Source organism: Protopterus annectens, chromosome 4.part0, assembly GCF_019279795.1.
Source record: "Protopterus annectens isolate FY-2018-M chromosome 4.part0, PAN1.0, whole genome shotgun sequence".
In the NCBI taxonomy this organism is placed as follows: Eukaryota; Metazoa; Chordata; order Ceratodontiformes; family Protopteridae; genus Protopterus; species Protopterus annectens.
In genome coordinates, this window is record NC_056733.1 from 980,871,978 (window position 1) to 980,889,435 (window position 17,458).

Below are 17,458 nucleotides of genomic sequence, written 5' to 3' on the forward strand. Positions count from 1 at the left end.
AGAAACTTCTGCACACCCTGGACATACACAGACAGTTGTGCTACTACTTGGACAGAACTAAAAGCTACAGAAAAACTGACCAGCTGTTGGTAGCATATGCTGCTTGTGCACAAGGAAACCAATTTCCAAACAGACAATTTCAAAGTGGATAGGGAATTGCATTCGTTTTTGTTATTCCTTTCATGGAAAAACTGTGCCACCTAACATTAGACCTCATTCCACCAGAGCCACAGCCACCTCCACAGCCTTCTTAAGAGGGGTGGCTACCAAGGACATTTTAGAAGCTGCTACATGGAGCTCCGTGCATACATTTTCCAAGCATTACAATTTACCTTTATATTCCAGATCCAGAGCAGGCTTTGCTACGGCAGTCCTGCAGGGCATTCTAGCTACACCATCCTTTACATAGATCCTGCACCCCACAGATTGGCTATGGTATTCTACCCATATGTGTTGACTGCAGATGCATCCTTGAAGGACATAGTACAGTTTTGTACCTACCATAAATGTAGATGTCCGATAGGTATGCATCTGCAGTCAGGTTTACCCTCCCTCCTTCCCCTCTTTGGTATTTATTGGGTACTTTTCCCTCTCATAGCTAGCTGGGGTTATCTATTATGGTGTATTTGTTTTTTATATATATATATATATATATATATATATATATATATATATATATATATACATACATATATATGCATATATTTTTCTGTGCATGTTTGGAATTTACTGAGGAAGATGGCGTCGGCTGACGCTTTTATACCCCAGGCGCTCTGACGGGGAAAGGGTGACATCAGCCGATGCCGGACCCAGACTTTGGAATCCGGCCGACCGAGGGGCTGCCTGAGACAGGACAACCCCATATGTGATGACTGCAGATGCATACCTGTCGGACATCTACATTTATGGTAGGTACAAAACTGTACTTTTTGGGTCTTCTGACATGGAACTGCATTGGTAGACGCAACAAATTCAGCTGAACTATGGCCTTCCTTTCTGTCTTCAGACCCTAAACTAATATGTCACCATAAGCTTGGGGAACCGTTTCCTTGAGGTGAAAGTGCAAGGCTTGTGAAGTCATTCTGACCGATCAAAACACATCAGTATTATGGAGATGGTGACTGTGATCCATGCATTGAAAATTCACCATCACCTGTGGTCACCAGTACCTTTTTGAGTGATTACAGACAATACCACACTCATGCGGTACATAAACAAAAATAAGCAAGGAGGTACAGTATCATAGGCTGGGTATGATGTCTGTGATGTCTTGGGAGTTGGTTCTGCATCATTTCTTAATCTTCAAGGCATCTTGCATTCCATCAAAGCAAAACATAGTGGCTGACAAAGTGAGCAGGGCCAGGACAGACCCTCACTGATTGAAATTGAATGATGGGTTCCTCTAGGAACTGATCCAGCTGTGGGGAACACCTGAAATAGATCTGTCCATCTCCTTTCATAACAGACAACTAAATACATTTTTCTCCAGGGCTTCTTACAAGCAAGCCTGGAAAAACAGATGCATTTTCATTCCCTTGGAAGGGAATGTTCCTTTATGCTTTTCCACACTTTTCACTGATATCTAGCATAATTCTGAAAATTAAGAAAGATTCCCTAAAAGTCACTGTGGTGACTCACTTTTGGCCAAGCCAACACTGGCTGTCCCTTCTTATGGAATTGGCCAAGGGCAATTACCACAAGCTTCCTCACAAAGTGTATCTTCTAACACAAGACCGTGGGGGGGGGGGTTGATACACCCCAGTCTCAATTAGTTTCCAGTGACTGACTGGGTGATTACATTTTGATACCTAATTTTAAACACTTATTTCACGAGGATGTGCAGTACATACTATAGGAATCAGCCACTAGAATGTAATGTATTGGTAAGTGGAAGCGAGTTTTGTAGCTGATACCTAACCAATAACCTTTGTCCCATCAGGGATTTTGTACCACTGACGCTCAAACATTTGTGCAAATTACTTTCCTCTGGCCCCTCTTATTCCTGTATAAAGGCTGATCTTGCAGCTATTCCAGCAAGTCTGCTTATGGATCCTCTACTCTGTTCAGTATTTTTGTAAAATAGTTTTTGAAAGGAATTTTAACACCTGAGACATCCTCACAAATGGGTCATTCCTCCTTGGGATTATATGTTTGTGCTGGAGTAGTTAACAATGTCTCCATTCCAACCTGCTCATCCAACTGACTTAAGGTTCATTATGTGGTGAACTATTCTCATTGCTGTGAGACCTGCAAGCTCTTATGGTGAGTGAGTCCTGTCTGGTTTTCCACATAGATGAGGTCTGTTTAAGAAAAAATCCTTCATTCGTGCCCGTAGTGGTTTCAGAGTTTTCTTTGAATCTAGCAATCAATTTCAGTCTTCTATCCAAATGCTCAGGAACAAGGATAAAGGATTCTTCATACTCTGCATGCGTATATGCAGCTCAGGTACTATCTTTACAGAGCTAAATCCTTTAGAAAAGCAAATCAGTTGTTTATTTCTTATGGTGGGTCAAAGAAAGGACAACCCGTTTAGGGTGGCTGTCCTATTGCTGTCTATTCCAGGCACTATCAAGGCACATTGTTCTAGAGCCTTGGCTTCTTCATTGGCATATTGGAAAGGGGCTGACTTTAAAAGTATTCTAGAGGCACATACATGTTCCCCTGTACATAAGCATTATAAGGTGAATTCCTTTTCCAGGCCTAGGACACACTTCGCTAGGACCATTCTCCACAGACTCCTGGATCCATACCCTTCCTCCTCCCAGGCTGGATAGACTGCTGCAGCAGCACTGAAAGTGATCATTGTAAGTTGAACTTACCCATAACAGATGATTGAATTCTTGCTGCAGTAGCTGCACCCATTCTCCATCCCTCTTTTTTGGTGTAGGTAGTTACTAGTGGTAATGTAATGTGTGTTGCTTTGGTTAAATTTTGGTTTGGGTTTCATGATGAGTACCCTGTTTTCCTCTAATGGATAAGAAAGTCCTGGAGAGAGCTTCACTCTTGCCTGCTGATTTCCTTCCACAGGACTCTCCAGTCAGAAGTCAAAGTGAAAGCGTAGGAGGAAGCCAAAGCACTGGGTGGTCGTATCCTAGACAGGATAAAACTCATATAGCCTAAAAACTGCTACAAGTAGTGAGAATGATGAATATTTACTATTATGGCCAACAGCATTTTATGTCAGCTGCAAATATTATAGTGCATGCATATTTGTAGAGTATGTAAGTTTGGGAGCTATCAGTTTGCATAGCTTAACACATTTTTTTTGTGTTCTTCCTCATCCTTGTACATAAAGTTTGTAAAATATAATTTACCAATAATTACACACAGTAGTCAAGTCTTGGCACACTGTTTAAAAAAAAAAATCCTTGCAGCAATCTGAAGGGTAGGCTTTGCCTTGGTAGCAGAATGTACTGTCAGCTAGAAGACGTACTGTTTTCTGTTTTCAGTAAGCATTTTCTTTTGGGTGTAATTACGTCAGAAAGCATCTGTATAAACATATATAAAGAAAGTATTAAAATATCCACTGATGAAAGGAGGTGGTTAGTTTCAACTGCCAGGAATACATTACATTACAGATGGTATGACCAATGTGTAAACTGTCACATGAATTTGAAGGCACAATCTCTTGAAATGATTCAGTATATTTTTCAAATAAACCTGTTCTTATGAAAATTAAAGCTGTAGAAATAACCATCCTTTCTGAGTGTGGCCAGAGCGCACACTGCACCAGCAATGTCATTTTTGCAGCTAACACAGTACATGTAAGGAAGCAAACCATCTAATGTTGTAAATCTTTATTCATTCCTTACTGATAGGACTTCAATTCCGTCCTCTGAACCGACACAGCAGTTACCAAGCTTGCACCAGCCAAAAAGTCTCAGCTAAGACCTACCCATAATGCCCCTCTCATAGTCTCTTCAGTTCGAGTTTGCCGCGTTCCTCGTCAGAGGCGCCAAGCCTTCTATCTGAAAGCTAAGTGTAGAGTTTTTGTGTAAATTCCTACCAATACCTTACCTTTTAGTCAGTTTTTCGCTAATTTCCATCTTTCGTTTATAGACTCCTCTGCTTGTTCTATTCCCTACCCTCTACCTTTGGTAGTTACTTTTATACCATCGTTGTTACTGTCCCTCTCTCCTACCTTTTGTAGGCCCTCTTTCCCATCACTTGTGTTATTTCTAAGTACCATTGTTGGTACTCTTCTCTTTCTTTCTATCTGGATATTAAAAAAAATAAATAAATAAAAAGCCTTTCTCTGTAACTCTGTTGTTGCTGTTGTTTGACTGTTTACCTTGTTGCTTGGACTAGTATGGTGTGTGTCATTATGTCTGAAAAAGCCAAATTGGGGTTTAAGCAGTGCGATAAGTGTTGGGCATAAGATGCCCAACTCAGACGGTCACGCTCGGTGCCTTTATTGTTTGGGAGTTGACCACATAAATGCTTCATGTGATATCTGCTCCAGCTTCAGCAGTCGCACTTTGGCTGTGCATAAAATCAAGTTGATATTGAAGGGCTTGATGAAAACTCCCTCTGGGATGGAGGTATCACCACCTCCTAAGACTAAAAAACACAGAGAAATAGTCACTTGGTTCCTACATTTCCGTCCGTTTCGGAACCGAATAGACACCGAGCTTCTCCGGCACCTTCCGCGCAGACAACTTCGGCACCAGGCTCAGTTTTCTCCCTCAGTACCGCCTCTAATTTTGACTTCTATTATGGTACCAACTTCGGCACCATCGTCCTCGGTGCCATCCTTGGTCTTGACACCAGCTTTGACTACCATACCTGCATTGGCACCATCCCCGGCCATGGTGCCGATAGCTTATACGTCTCCACAAACAATGACCCCGTCAGTTCCAAAGGTTGAACACCTTCCCAGAACCAGATGTTCTCCAACTTAGGAACCTTTTTTGGGGCACCAGTTTAGCCTTTTTCTTGAAAGACCTGACTCTCCTTCAGCAACCTCCTACAGATCCACCAAGATCCTTTCAGAACAAGATGTAGTGAGGGCTGTGGACCAGCTTCTGGTAGCTAGAGGATTGCCCACCCCTGCTAGGTCTTCTGTCTTCTTTGGAATGGAACGTTTCACGGCATACTCACCAGTATATCCTCCTCCAGCCTCTTCCCAGGCCCCGGAGACTTCGGTACCAATGACCACCCAGGTGCATACTGTCTCTGCTCCAACTGCAGACGTTCCCTTGTCGGCATAGATTACTCCTGGCGCAATGGCTCCGTTGGAACTGGTACACTCTTGGAGCAGTGATAAGGCTGTCGGCACCTTGGTTCCTAGTTCGGCGCCTATTTTTTCACTGGCACCGTCTATGGCCACGGCCCCATCGACAGCTACCAGTCCTCTCGGAGCTCCTCACCTGGAGGCGGGCTTCCCAGTGCAGGGTTGACTCCACTTCTGAGGTTGTCCTTTTCGGTTCCAGGCTCTCATCCCTCCTTGGGTGGGCCTGCTTTCCAGGTGATGGAGAGGGTCCTTGCCTCAACAGGCTCGCAGTCAGCACCAATGGCATCGGCACCAGAATACACTCTAGCATGCAGCTGTCCCAACCCCCTACTCTAGGATCCCGAGCTTGAGAGCCACAAGACCTTCCCTTGAAGGGAATCCTTTCTCCAGTGTCCTCCTCAGAAGATCCCACTGGGGAGCCACCCTGGAAGAAACGGTGCAAGAAGAAGCACCTTGATTTCCCTGAGGAATCTTATCATTGAGGACACCGATTGCGATGAGGGAGAAGGGTCCCCACGGTCTCCCCCGGCAGACATCTCATTTGGAGACATTCTCGAGATCCTTAAGCAGAGGAGAGACTGGAAGTCCTCTAACCCTTCTTCGGAGGAATTGGTGTTCTTGCAGGCCTTCCGTGCTTGGCCATCTACTTCCTGGGTGACCCCACCTGCAGATGAGCTTGTAAACTGATCTTGCAGCATGCCTGGAAGGCCCTGGACAACATAGAACCTGTCCACCGGAGGCCAAACAAAATTTTATCCACCCCCAAAGAGCAGCCCAGTTGGTCCAAGCAGTTGGTAGTTGATTCCATGGTCATGGCAGTGGTCACCAAGAGGGAACTGGCAGAAGATAGTTCCACTGTTCATCCCCCGAACAGGGAGTCTCGGGCTATGGACAGACTGGGGAAGCAGACCTATGCTTGAGCAACCTTTGCCATTCGATCACTGAACTGTCTGGCACACTTTACTCGCCTCCAAGGAGACCTAATTTCTGAAATGTCTACCTCTTGGCAGGGGTACTGCCTGATGACGTGCGTGACACTGTCCCCTCACAGCTGGCTACCCTGGAATCCATGTCAAACTCCTTGGTGCACTTGATAATCTCACACCACCGAGGGGGCAGCTCGAGCAGCCGCATCGGGCATCGTCATGAGACGGCATGCGTGGATGTGTTTGTGTGATTTTGCAGTCCCCTTTAAATCTTCCTTCGTCAACGCACCTGTTGACGAATCTTCCCTTTTTGGTCCCAAAGTAAGAGACACACTATCACAAAGTGGGAAAGATGGAAAGACCTTGTCTGCTGTGGGGCATACATTTTTCCATCCCCCAGAGATCCTATTCCAGGAACCAGAGGGGAGGAAAATTGTGGTTCAGGAAGTTCCAAGGATCTTTTTGTAATAGTGAGCAATCCCCCCGGGGCAGAGGGGGCAACTCATCTGCAAGTCACCCCTTTCGTTCCAGAGGGGTCTGCGCAATCAGGGTTCTAGATATTCCTTCTTCAGCCGACCCTACCAGCGCTCCTGAGCAGCAGCCTGATTACTTTCCTCTGGACGCAGTCGGGTTCGATTTTCCCTGCACCTACAAGCCTAGCAACTTATCACTACCGATGCATGGGTGCAGAGAATAATATCCAGAGGCTACAATATCCCATTCGATCTTACTCACAGACCCGTCAAACAAATCCCCGATGTTCCACCCAGTCAGAGGGAGGTAGCAGCCTTAGAAATCGAAAAGCTGATAAGAAAAAGAGTCATCCAGCCAGTCCCACCAGACCAGAGAGGATCCGTTTTTTTACTCTTGGTTCTTTTTAGTGCCAAAAAAGACAGGGGGACTGGAGACCAATCCTGGATCTCAGCTTACTGAACAAATTCATAAAACCTCAAAAATGCCAGATGGTCACGATACAGTCCACCCTCCCCTATTTAGGGAAGAACAATTGGATGTGTTCTATAGATCTCCAGGACGCATGTTACCACATAAAGATGGACCAGCGCTCCCAGAGATTTCTCCACTTCCGGCTGGGCGCCAATCATTACCAGTTCAGGTTACTGCCATTCAGTCTTTCGACAGTCCCCAGAGTGTTCACCAAATGTATGGCAGTTGTAGTAGCTCATCTTCGACTACAAGGATTCCAGGTGTTTCTGTATCTAGACGATTGACTCTCTACTGCCACAACCAAGAATCTTCTCATCCACAGCCTCTCTTACACTCAAGGCCTTGCTCTTTGCTTAGGGATTATGATCAACACAGAAAAATCTCAAATGTTCCCAACAAAAATACTGGAATTTATTGGCACGATCTTCGACACAACATCCTGTCAATCTTCCCTTCCTCCTCACAGGCTCTCAAAAATAAGAAGCCAGATTAGAGTCCTCCTCCAACAGACTTTTGTACCAGCATTCCTTGTACTACAATTACTGGGTTCTATGGCAGCAACCATTACCTTAGTTCCACTGGCGAGGTTGCACATGATAGTAGTACAGTGACTCCTTTCTTCACAGTGGTCGATCTTAACCCATCCTCTCGATCACTTGACACACCTTACAAATCTTTGCAAGAAAGAAATGCTTTGGTGGATGAAGCCAGACTCAAATCTTTGGTGTTGACCATTCTGTCTTCCCCAGTGCAGGGTCACGGTGACCACGGATGCTTCCCTGCTGGGGGGGGGGTCATTTCCAGGGAAAGACAGTCCAAGCTACCTGGTCCCCTATGGAGGCCATTTTGCACATAAATGTCCTGGAATTGAGGGCAGTTTTAGTGCGGCAAGCTTTCCATATTTCCCTCACTTCTGGGACCATTGCAGTTCAATCAGACAACATGTCAGTCGTCTGGTATATTAACAAACAAGGCGGAACAAGGTCTTACCCCTTGTGCCGGGAAGCCATGAGAATTTAGCACTGGGTGATAATTTACAACCGCTTTCTTATAGCAACGCACATTCCTGGAAGTTCCAACCTTATTGCGGACAATCTGAGCAGGAACATCCTGATGTCTCATGAGTGGTCCCTCAGTCCTATAATAGCGGATCAGATCTTCCGCCATTGGGGCAGGCCTTGTTGCGACCTGTTTGCTTCCCCTCTAAACAAGAAATGCAGAAGCTACTTTGCCCTGATCCCCCCTCACGGGGAGTCAGCGAGGGATGCTGTTATGCATGATTGACCCCCGGGTCTGCTGTATGCCTTTCTCCCGTCTCCCCTCATCCCGAAATTCCTCCAGAAAGCTCAAAGGTTGAGAAGCAAAGTGATTCTCATTGCCCCTTATTGGCCCCTTCAAGTCTGGTTCCCTTTCCTACGGCCTCATCTGATTCACAGCTCGTGAATCCTGGATCAATCCCAAGGTCTGCTATCTCACCCTCAGGGACTGATCACCCCCATCTCCACAGCCTCAAGCTCACAGCTTGGTTTCTCCACTTCCAGTGATTGCCAGGCTACTTGATATTTCATCTCCTGTCCATGAGAGTTTTCCGACTTCACACAAACCTTCCACCAGAAAAATTTATTCTAGTAAGTGGGCTAGGTTCTCTATATGGGCCAAAGGTCATGACATAGACCCTTTCTCTATGGCTATTCAGAAGATCCTACAATACCGGACTACCCTTCTACATGCAGGAGCTTCAGCATCGACAGTTACTTTACATTTAGCAGCTATCGCAAATTTTCACAATGGATTTGATAATTCTTCTGTTATGTCTGTGCAAAACCTTCTTGAAAGGAGTATTGCATGTTAAACCTCCTGTCAAGCCCCCACATAGAGCCTTGGGACTTGACTTTGGTGCTTCAGTCGTTAACAAGCCCTCCTTTCAAACCTTCTAATTCATGTGATAAAACATTTCTGTCTTGGAAGACTCTACTTCTAGTAGCCCTTACCTCAGAGAGAAGAGTATCTGAGTTGCAGGCCTTGAGTGTCAAGAGACCTTACTTGATTTTCCACATGGAAAGGGTGTCCGTACGTACTGACCCATCCTTCTTGCCCAAGGTCATTTCTGGGTTTTCAATTAACCAATCTATTGACCTGACGGTTTTCTTCCCTCAACATTCAAATAGAGAGAATATCTTTTGCATACCCTTGATGTTCATAGGCAACTTCATTTTTACTTGGACAGAACTAAATCTTTCAGAAAACATGGATCATTTGTTTATGGTCTTTGCGAGACCCAGCTGGGTAAACCTGTCTCCAAAGTGACTCTTATCTTTCTGGTTTAGAAACATCATTACCTTTATCTACCATCAGAATAAACTGTCTTTACCTTCCAGAGTAAAGGCTCATTCGACTAGATTTATGGCTACTTCTGTGGCTTTTCATTCCAGAGCCTCTATGGATGGTGTCTGTGAAGCAGCCACTTGGGCAAGACCTCATACCTTTATCACTCATTGCAAATTGGAGTTGGCCTTCAGGGAACAAGCATCTTTTGGTTCTATGGTGCACAGGAATTTCCTTCCTTAGGGCCACTCAGGACTCAAGTAGCTGGGGACTCAGTCCTGTCAGTAAGGAATGAATAAAGATTTACAACATCAGATAAAGACATTATGTCTTAACATAGCGTTCCATGTGTGTTGTAGATCTTTATTCATTCATTACTTCCTGCCCTCCTTCCCCGTGCCTGGACCCCTGGTGAATTTTAGGATTTCCTAGTTAAGGTATTTGCTCAGACAGAGCCTCCTACTGTCTCTTTTATTATCTCTATAATATAAGGGTGGGCAAACTCGATCTGAAGAGACTGAGAAGGGGCATTATGGGTAGGTCTTAGCTGAGAGTTTTTGGCTGGCATGAGCTTGGTAACGGCCGTGTCGGTTCTGAGGACGGAACTGAAGTCCTATCAGTAATGAATGAATAAAGATCTACAACACAGATGGAACGTTATGGTAAGACATCACTTCTTTTTGTAGACTGTCATTCAGCCATTAAAGATGATTAACTCTGTTGTCTGCATTCTAGGCAAGAATACGAAAATTTGGGCCCAAGTTACTGCAGTTGTTGACAGAGTGGACTGAAACATTCCCCCATGACTTTCAGGATGAACGGATGGTTGACCAGCTGACTGATATGTTTCATAGGATTGCATCTTGTGATGAGGTAAGGTTGTGGAAGGATAATTGGAAGGAATTTCAGCAGAAACTTGCTGCAAGAGTTGTATAAACTTCATTGAGCTCAGAATTATTTCTAATTAAAGACAGAGTCTGAAACTTTAATTATTTCTAATTAAAGACTAAGTCTGAAACTTTATTTCTAATTAAGGACCGAGTCTGGAACTTCATATGAACAGAATTATAATCTAGCTTTTCTAGAGTAATCATTTACATTGGAAATAGCTAACACTGTGTTTTTGTGTGAAAGTTGGCATGGAGAGAAGTGAAACAGAGAAGACAAAAAGAAGTGAAAGTTTGTGTGGAACAGCATAAACATTGAGATGAAACCAGATGAGCTGATACTGAATGTTTGCATGTGTCCTGTGACAAGACTGGCATCCTTGCTGGGATTATTGGTTCTGCTTTAGGCACTCCTCTCTCTCTCTCCAACTTTGTAAGTCGATGTGTGCAGCTGGCATGAAATCTGGATATTTCTGTGAGAGTGAACCTGCCCCTAGCAGAATTAATTGTACACCGTTGCATTTTAGGTAGAACATATTTAACAAATAGTGTTGATCAAAGGCTGGAAAAAATATAAGAAACCGACATCATTCCATATTAGGATTTGTGAAAGTATTTTATCCATGTGTGACTTCCTTTTTGCACCTCTGCATGTGGTGCCTAAAGTGCCAGTTAGGGTCTTCATTCTAAAGGCAAACATTTTTGCTACAATCCAAAAGGAAGAAAACAAAAAAAACTAACTTTGGAAATCTTTTCCTGCTCTGATGCGACTGAGGATAATGGTGATCTTTAACCTCATTGACATCAACCCAGGCAAAACATGGAATGTGTCCATAGATCATAGGGTCATATGAGGTTACTAGGCTAATGGCCCTGGGGCCCTTAACCCAGGCAAAACATGGAATGTGTTCATAGATCATAAGATCATATGAGGTTACTAGGCTAATGGCCATGGGGCCCTTAACCCAGGCAAAACATGGACTGCGTCCATAGATCATAGGATCATATGAGGTTACTAGGCTAATGGCCCTGGGGCCCTTAACCCAGGCAAAACATGGAATGTGTCCATAGATCATAGGATCATATGAGGTTACTAGGCTAATGGCCCTGGGGCCCTTAACCCAGGCAAAACATGGACTGTGTCCATAGATCATAGGATCATATGAGGTTACTAGGCTAATGGCCCTGGGGCCCTTAACCCAGGCAAAACATGGAATGTGTCCATAGATCATAGGATCATATGAGGTTACTAGGCTAATGGCCCTGGGGCCCTTACTAGCCTAGCCATTTTATACCTTTATTTCCTTATAGACTAGGAGATATAGTCTGTATTTGTAAACAAATTTTATTTTTATTTAACATTTGTTTACCGGGAAAGTCAGACTTAGAACAAACGCAATTTTCAGTGGAGGCCCGGGGAGAAATGCTCTAGATGCATGTCTTTGTAACGTAGGAGGAAACAGGAGTACCCAGAGAAAACCTACATGAACGCAGGGAGGACATGCAGATTCTGCATAGAAGGCACTCCAGCTGAGAATCGAACCGGAGAACCTCTTGCTGTGAGGTGACAATGCTACTGCTGCACCACTACGCTGTCCTAATTTGCCGATCCAAATGTGTGATCAGCACCAACTGCCCCTGTCAAGGAGGGACACAGGTGAAACCTCTGGGGCAAATTTGCAGTTTCCCATCCAGTTGTCCAAGTTGCACTTAAATAGGGTTATAGAGGAGCTCCGTTTGACTTGAATTGGAAGTTTATTCCAGAGGAGTGGCAACCTCTGGGAGACATAGCTGTCTCTTCAGCAAGTTCTGTTTATGTTGCAAGCCAGATTAAGGTACCTAGATCAATTGAATCTTGTCCCATTTGACTTGCGGATGTGTAGCATTTCCATTAAGGCAGGGTCCGAGACTGGTCTGCAGAGTACAGGGACACTGATTTCAGTCTCTCCATGTAGGACATGTTCTGACGATCCTGAATTTTCTTAATGAGAAGCTTCTGAGGTCTCTCCATTTGCTGCAGGTGTCTGGTGTGGTACATACAAAATGAGAGCATTGTACTCTATTATGGGTCTGATGAGTGACAAGTACAGGGGAGTTTTAACCTCCTTCACTCTGGATGCTGTGCCTTTACTTATGAGATGACCAGTGTAGAAGACCTTCCTCACCACTGTGGACACATGCTGATTAAAGTTAAGGCAACTATCAACCTGCGTTCCCAAATCTCTCACCCCTGAGTTTGAACTTAGGGTGATATTAATATTGTAGATTGCAGGGAAATTCCCCCTTTGCAAAGGGAATGATGCTTTTTTTTTGGGTTGAATTTAAGACCATGGCTTTGGCACCAAATCATTTGTCTGTGTAAGCCCATTTTATAGTATGTTGACATAGTTTGGGAATTCGGTGATTGCCCCCAGTTTGCAGTCATTAGCGAACTTTGTCAGCCACAGACCATCTGTTTTTGCCTGTACTGAGAAATAGATCCCATACAGTAGAGGACCAAACACCAATCCCTGTGGAATCCCCAGCTTTGACTATGTATTCTGTTAGTGATCCAGTTGACTGCCCACCTATTGACTTGTGGGTTGATCCATAACTGGGTGAGTTTCTCAATGATGCATAAGTGGGGGATTGTGTCAAAGGCCTTGGCTAAGTCTACATATGCAGTATGCACTGATTTGCCTTCATGCAGGGCTTGGGGACATTTCTGGAGAAGGACACCTGTTTTAACAGGCATGATTTCCACCTATTGACTTGTGGGTTGATCTATAACTGGGTGAGTTTCTCAATGATGCATAAGTGGGGGATTGGGTCAAAGGCCTTGGCTAAGTCTACATAGGCAGTATGCACTGATTTGCCTTCATGCAGGGCTTGGGGACATTTTTGGAGAAGGATGCCAGTTTTAACAGGCATGATTTACCCTTGACAAAACCAGACTGGGTCAGGTCAAGAGTTTGAAGGTCGCCTATATATTTTATTAATAAGGTCTGTGGTGATTTTCTCCATGGCCTTGCAGGTAAGGCTTGTTAGGCTTATGGGTCTGTAGTTCCCATGGTCTGTTGATGGACCCATTTTCTGCAGGGGGATAATGGTTGCCATTTCCCATTTGGCTGGGAGAAAGTCAGTGCTGGGTTCCATTAACTCATGAAGTGAAGTTGTCCAATCTCGCCTTCATTCATTACTGGTTGGGTTCAGAACCAATCCTCTATTCTGACTCAGTCTTCTACAAAGCTCAAAGTCTTCCACCAGCTCGTGGCTGAAAACGATCTCATCATGCCTTAGGAAAGCTCCCCAGATCTCGTTTGCCGCTAAACCAGATCGGCTGCTTCCATACTGGCTCTGGCTAAGTGGAAATGTCTTTCTCCTTTTTTTTGGATAATTGTCAGCTAATTAATGTAAATATATTTCTTCTGATGTTTATTGAATAGATTTACTAGATTTAGTGTGTTTGCTTCTGTTGGCTGTTGTTTTCCTTCTCTAGGCCTTTTCCCTTCCCTATCCCGGCTTAAACTTTATATTTCCTAAGCCCATTTTTAGTTAGAGGGCTTACTTTTTGTTTAGTTTATTTACAGGGTTGTTTAAGTTAGAGAGCTGTTGTGAACTTGAGTTTTTTTCCCTTGTTTCCCCTTGAATTACCACGCAAGCTTGTTTAAATTAGAGGGCTGCTGTTGCCTGTTTAATTTAGAGGACTTTTCTTCCCTTCCTACCTTTCCTTCTAAACATTAGGCATATTCATTTAACCTACAGAACTGCCCTTTTTCTTTTTTTACTTTGAAGGGCGTTTCCCTGAGTGTTTTTTGGCTTGTTGTAAAGTAAAAAAAAAAAAAAAAAAGTAGTCCTAGTTTAAAAGTATATTTTTTCTTGTAATTTGTTGCTGTGTTGTTGTTACACGTATAATGTCTAAGGATCCAAAGGAAGCTAAACCCTCTGGGTTCAAGAAATGTGGGAAATGTAATCAGAAAATGTCGCTGACTGATGGTCACACTGTTTGTGTGTACTGTCTTGGAGCAGTTCACTTACAGGAGTCCTGTTCCATCTGTCACTCCTTTAGCCATAGAGTTCTGCTTGAAAGAAAGAATAAGCTTATTTTGAGAGGTTTGCTGAAGGCCCCCATCACAGAAGCAATTGAGGAAGGTCAGGGTTGTACAAAATTGGTCAAAATTCCCTTTTTCAAAGTCAGAAAAGAGGTCCTCCTCCTTCAGTGCTTGATCGGAGCCATTAAAAAAGTTACTTAAAGTGTCATCTCTGAACCAAAAGACTGTTGGGCCTGAAAAGCTTACTACCTCGGCTCCTTCTGTGTCGGTGCTGATGGAGTTTCATTTGTGGAGCCAGTCCCTGGAATTGGAGCCGGTTTCTACCACTTTGAGATCCCCTAAGCAGCAGTCTACTAGATCTCCTGCTCTCTCCTCTCTATCCTCCAGGAGCCTCTCTGATGATGTGGATCGTGTGGTGTGGAGGCTATTATGGACACCGGCACTTGCCAAACTGCTGTCTGCTCCAATCCAGAGGCATTCGGAACTGACCAAGACTACCCCTTCACCATCAATTTCTCCTCTGATCCGATCTGGAACCTCAGAGCCAGAATGTCTTGAACTGATTGTAGTGGAACCATTGGAGCCGAGACCTATCCCAGGATCTTTGGTTCCGACAACTGCTCCGACATCCTCTGTTCCATTTGAACTCGAGTCTAGGAGCTGATGCTCTCCACTCAGGTCTGGGGAGGAATGTCGGGTCGGACAATTGTCGGATCCAAACTTGCCTCTCGGGGCTTCGGTGTGGGTAAGCTCGGCTCCTATATCTGCCTTGGAGCCAGCCCCTTTGGTTCCGGGGATGCCCTCTGGTTCCTCGGAGCCGTGCGTTTCCTTGGATCAGGGGTGGGGGGACATTCAAGGTGATGAGGAGAGTGCTGTCTCCACAGACAGGTTCACTTTCAGGTCGAGACATTCTTCCCCCAAAGGCACTTCTCAGCAGCACTGCTTCCACAAAAATGCGGAGAGACCCTAAGCCTCAGGATGCCCCCACTGGGTGAACCCATCTCTTCAGAAACCTCTCCAGAATACCCTTCTGAAGAAGTCCCTTGGAAGAGATTATGCAAGAGGAAGCATTTAGACTCCCCAGAGGAGTCCATCACATCCGGTACAGACCTTGATGAGTCGGAAGGGTCCCCACCCTCGCCCACTGAGGATGTCTCTATCGCTGACATCTTGGAAATACTTAAGCAGAGAGGCGGCTGGAAGCCCATCAACCCTTCTGAGAAGAGTCTGTATAGCTGAAGGCTTTTGGGTCTCACCCTTCCACCACTTGGATGTCTCCGCCTTTTGATTAACTTATGGACCTAGTTTGTTGAAAGCTGTGAGAGTCTCCAGACTCAGTGGAACCCGATGTTCTTTTTGTTTCACTGTTGCAGTCATCACACTTGGGTTATTTGCCTGTAGGTAGCCCTTAGTCGGCCCGAATACCAGAGACTTAGCATTTCTGCATCGGTTGCTGTTGCTCCAGGACTAACATCAGGTCGTCAGGGGTATAAAATCAGGCAGCCGACGCCATTACATCAGTCTTTCTTGCAGAGGAGCCCATAGCAGAAGCCGTTCGCATGAGTGCTGGTTGGCCGCTACCTGAGTTTTTCATTTAAGAATTGAATCATCCTGAAGTCTTCTAAAGCTAAGTACCCCATTGGGGATCCTTTTTTCTTGCTCTAACCGATGTCAGAAAAAGTTAACAATTGTCTTGCTTGTGGAAAGCAAATACCACACCGAGATTTTCATTCTTACTGCACCACCTGTTTAGGACCAGACCACGATGTACCTCGCTGTCGGTTTTGTGTCTTGTTCGATGCCCGAACCACCCGTTGTCGGGCCCTTTTTATCTCTAAATACTTTTGTTCTCTATCTCCGTATTCCGAAATGGCTTCAGTAAGCCATCTGACTACTGATATGCCGACAAAATATAAGGATAAAGACAGAGACAGACTGCACCGGTCTAAAGCTGCCAACGATGCTTCCGTTAAGCTAGTCACCAGTTTGCTGGTACTCAGTGAGGCGCTTTCGTAGCCCTTGATGCCCGCTTCAGTGGATTCGCAGGCCTCTACCAAGACTCCTTCGGAGTCCGGTATGCCGCGAGACTCTTCTTCGACTATGGAACCTATGGATGTCTCTACCTTGGATGGCTCCGAAGCCGCTGAGCAGGCACCAGCTTCTGAGGAAGCACTTCGCATTACCGATGTTCGACACAAACCGATGACTTCTTTCGCGTCTTAAATTCTGTCTAAAACTACCAAGTTTGTAAGGCCAATAGTATGCGCTCCGCCTAGATAACCGAAGAGCCAAGTGCATGCACCTGCTCCCTTGCCATAACATCAAATGCTTAAAATGGCAGAAAGACCTTATTATGCTGATTAGGGGAAGCCAGCCTTCCCCTGCTAAGAGGAAAAGAGACCAGTCCCCAGCAGCCTCAACAGACCAAGAGTCCGATGACTTTGAGGCATCTGATTATGAAGACATGCCTTTATCTGCTTATGCGGATTCTGATGCAAAGGAATCCATTCCCTCTCCTCCAGAGGACTTTTCTTTTGGTAAAACCCTACATACTTTAAGACAGCATTTCCATTGGGAATGCCAAGACTATCCTCAATCCAAAAAGAGACTCAGAGAATTTCTAAATTTACCACAACATAGGCCTTTAGCAATACCCCCAGTCCTGGATGTTGTGGATGATGTCTTTATGGAATCCAGTTTAACTCCTGTTACTTTAACCCCTGCTCCTAGGAAACCAGACACGTACTACAGAGTACCTGACTCTCACAAATTCCTTTTCAAAAATCCTACTGCTGACCTAGAGGCCATCTCCCAGGGGCCTAAAGGTATCAAAGCAACTACAGCTAAGAATCCCACCCCCTTCGGACAGGGATTCCAGAGCTTTGGACAGATGGGGTAAGAAAGTATATACCTCTGCAACTCTCGCCATTAGGGCTTTGAATTGTCAATTTTACATGCTGAAGTACCAACAACATGTTATGGAACTTATTAAGCAAAAAAATAGCTACCTTTACAGACTGAGCAGAAAATAAAGATTTACAAGAGCTTATGCATTCTGCAAGCCAAGTCAGCAAGCATACATTGCAGTGTGGCTTTTGACGCCCTAAAAGC

General features: G+C 44.8%; 1 protein-coding gene across 1 annotated transcript in view; it reads left to right on the plus strand.

Annotated features, from left to right (window-relative positions):
- LOC122799708 (ras-GEF domain-containing family member 1C-like) overlaps nt 1-17,458 on the plus strand; it is a gene marked incomplete in the record, with an annotated part of 1,592,823 nt that overhangs the window by 470,063 nt on the left and 1,105,302 nt on the right. The window contains 1 exon segment of the mRNA XM_044068944.1: nt 10,165-10,302. Coding sequence (XP_043924879.1) covers nt 10,165-10,302 — 138 coding nt within the window.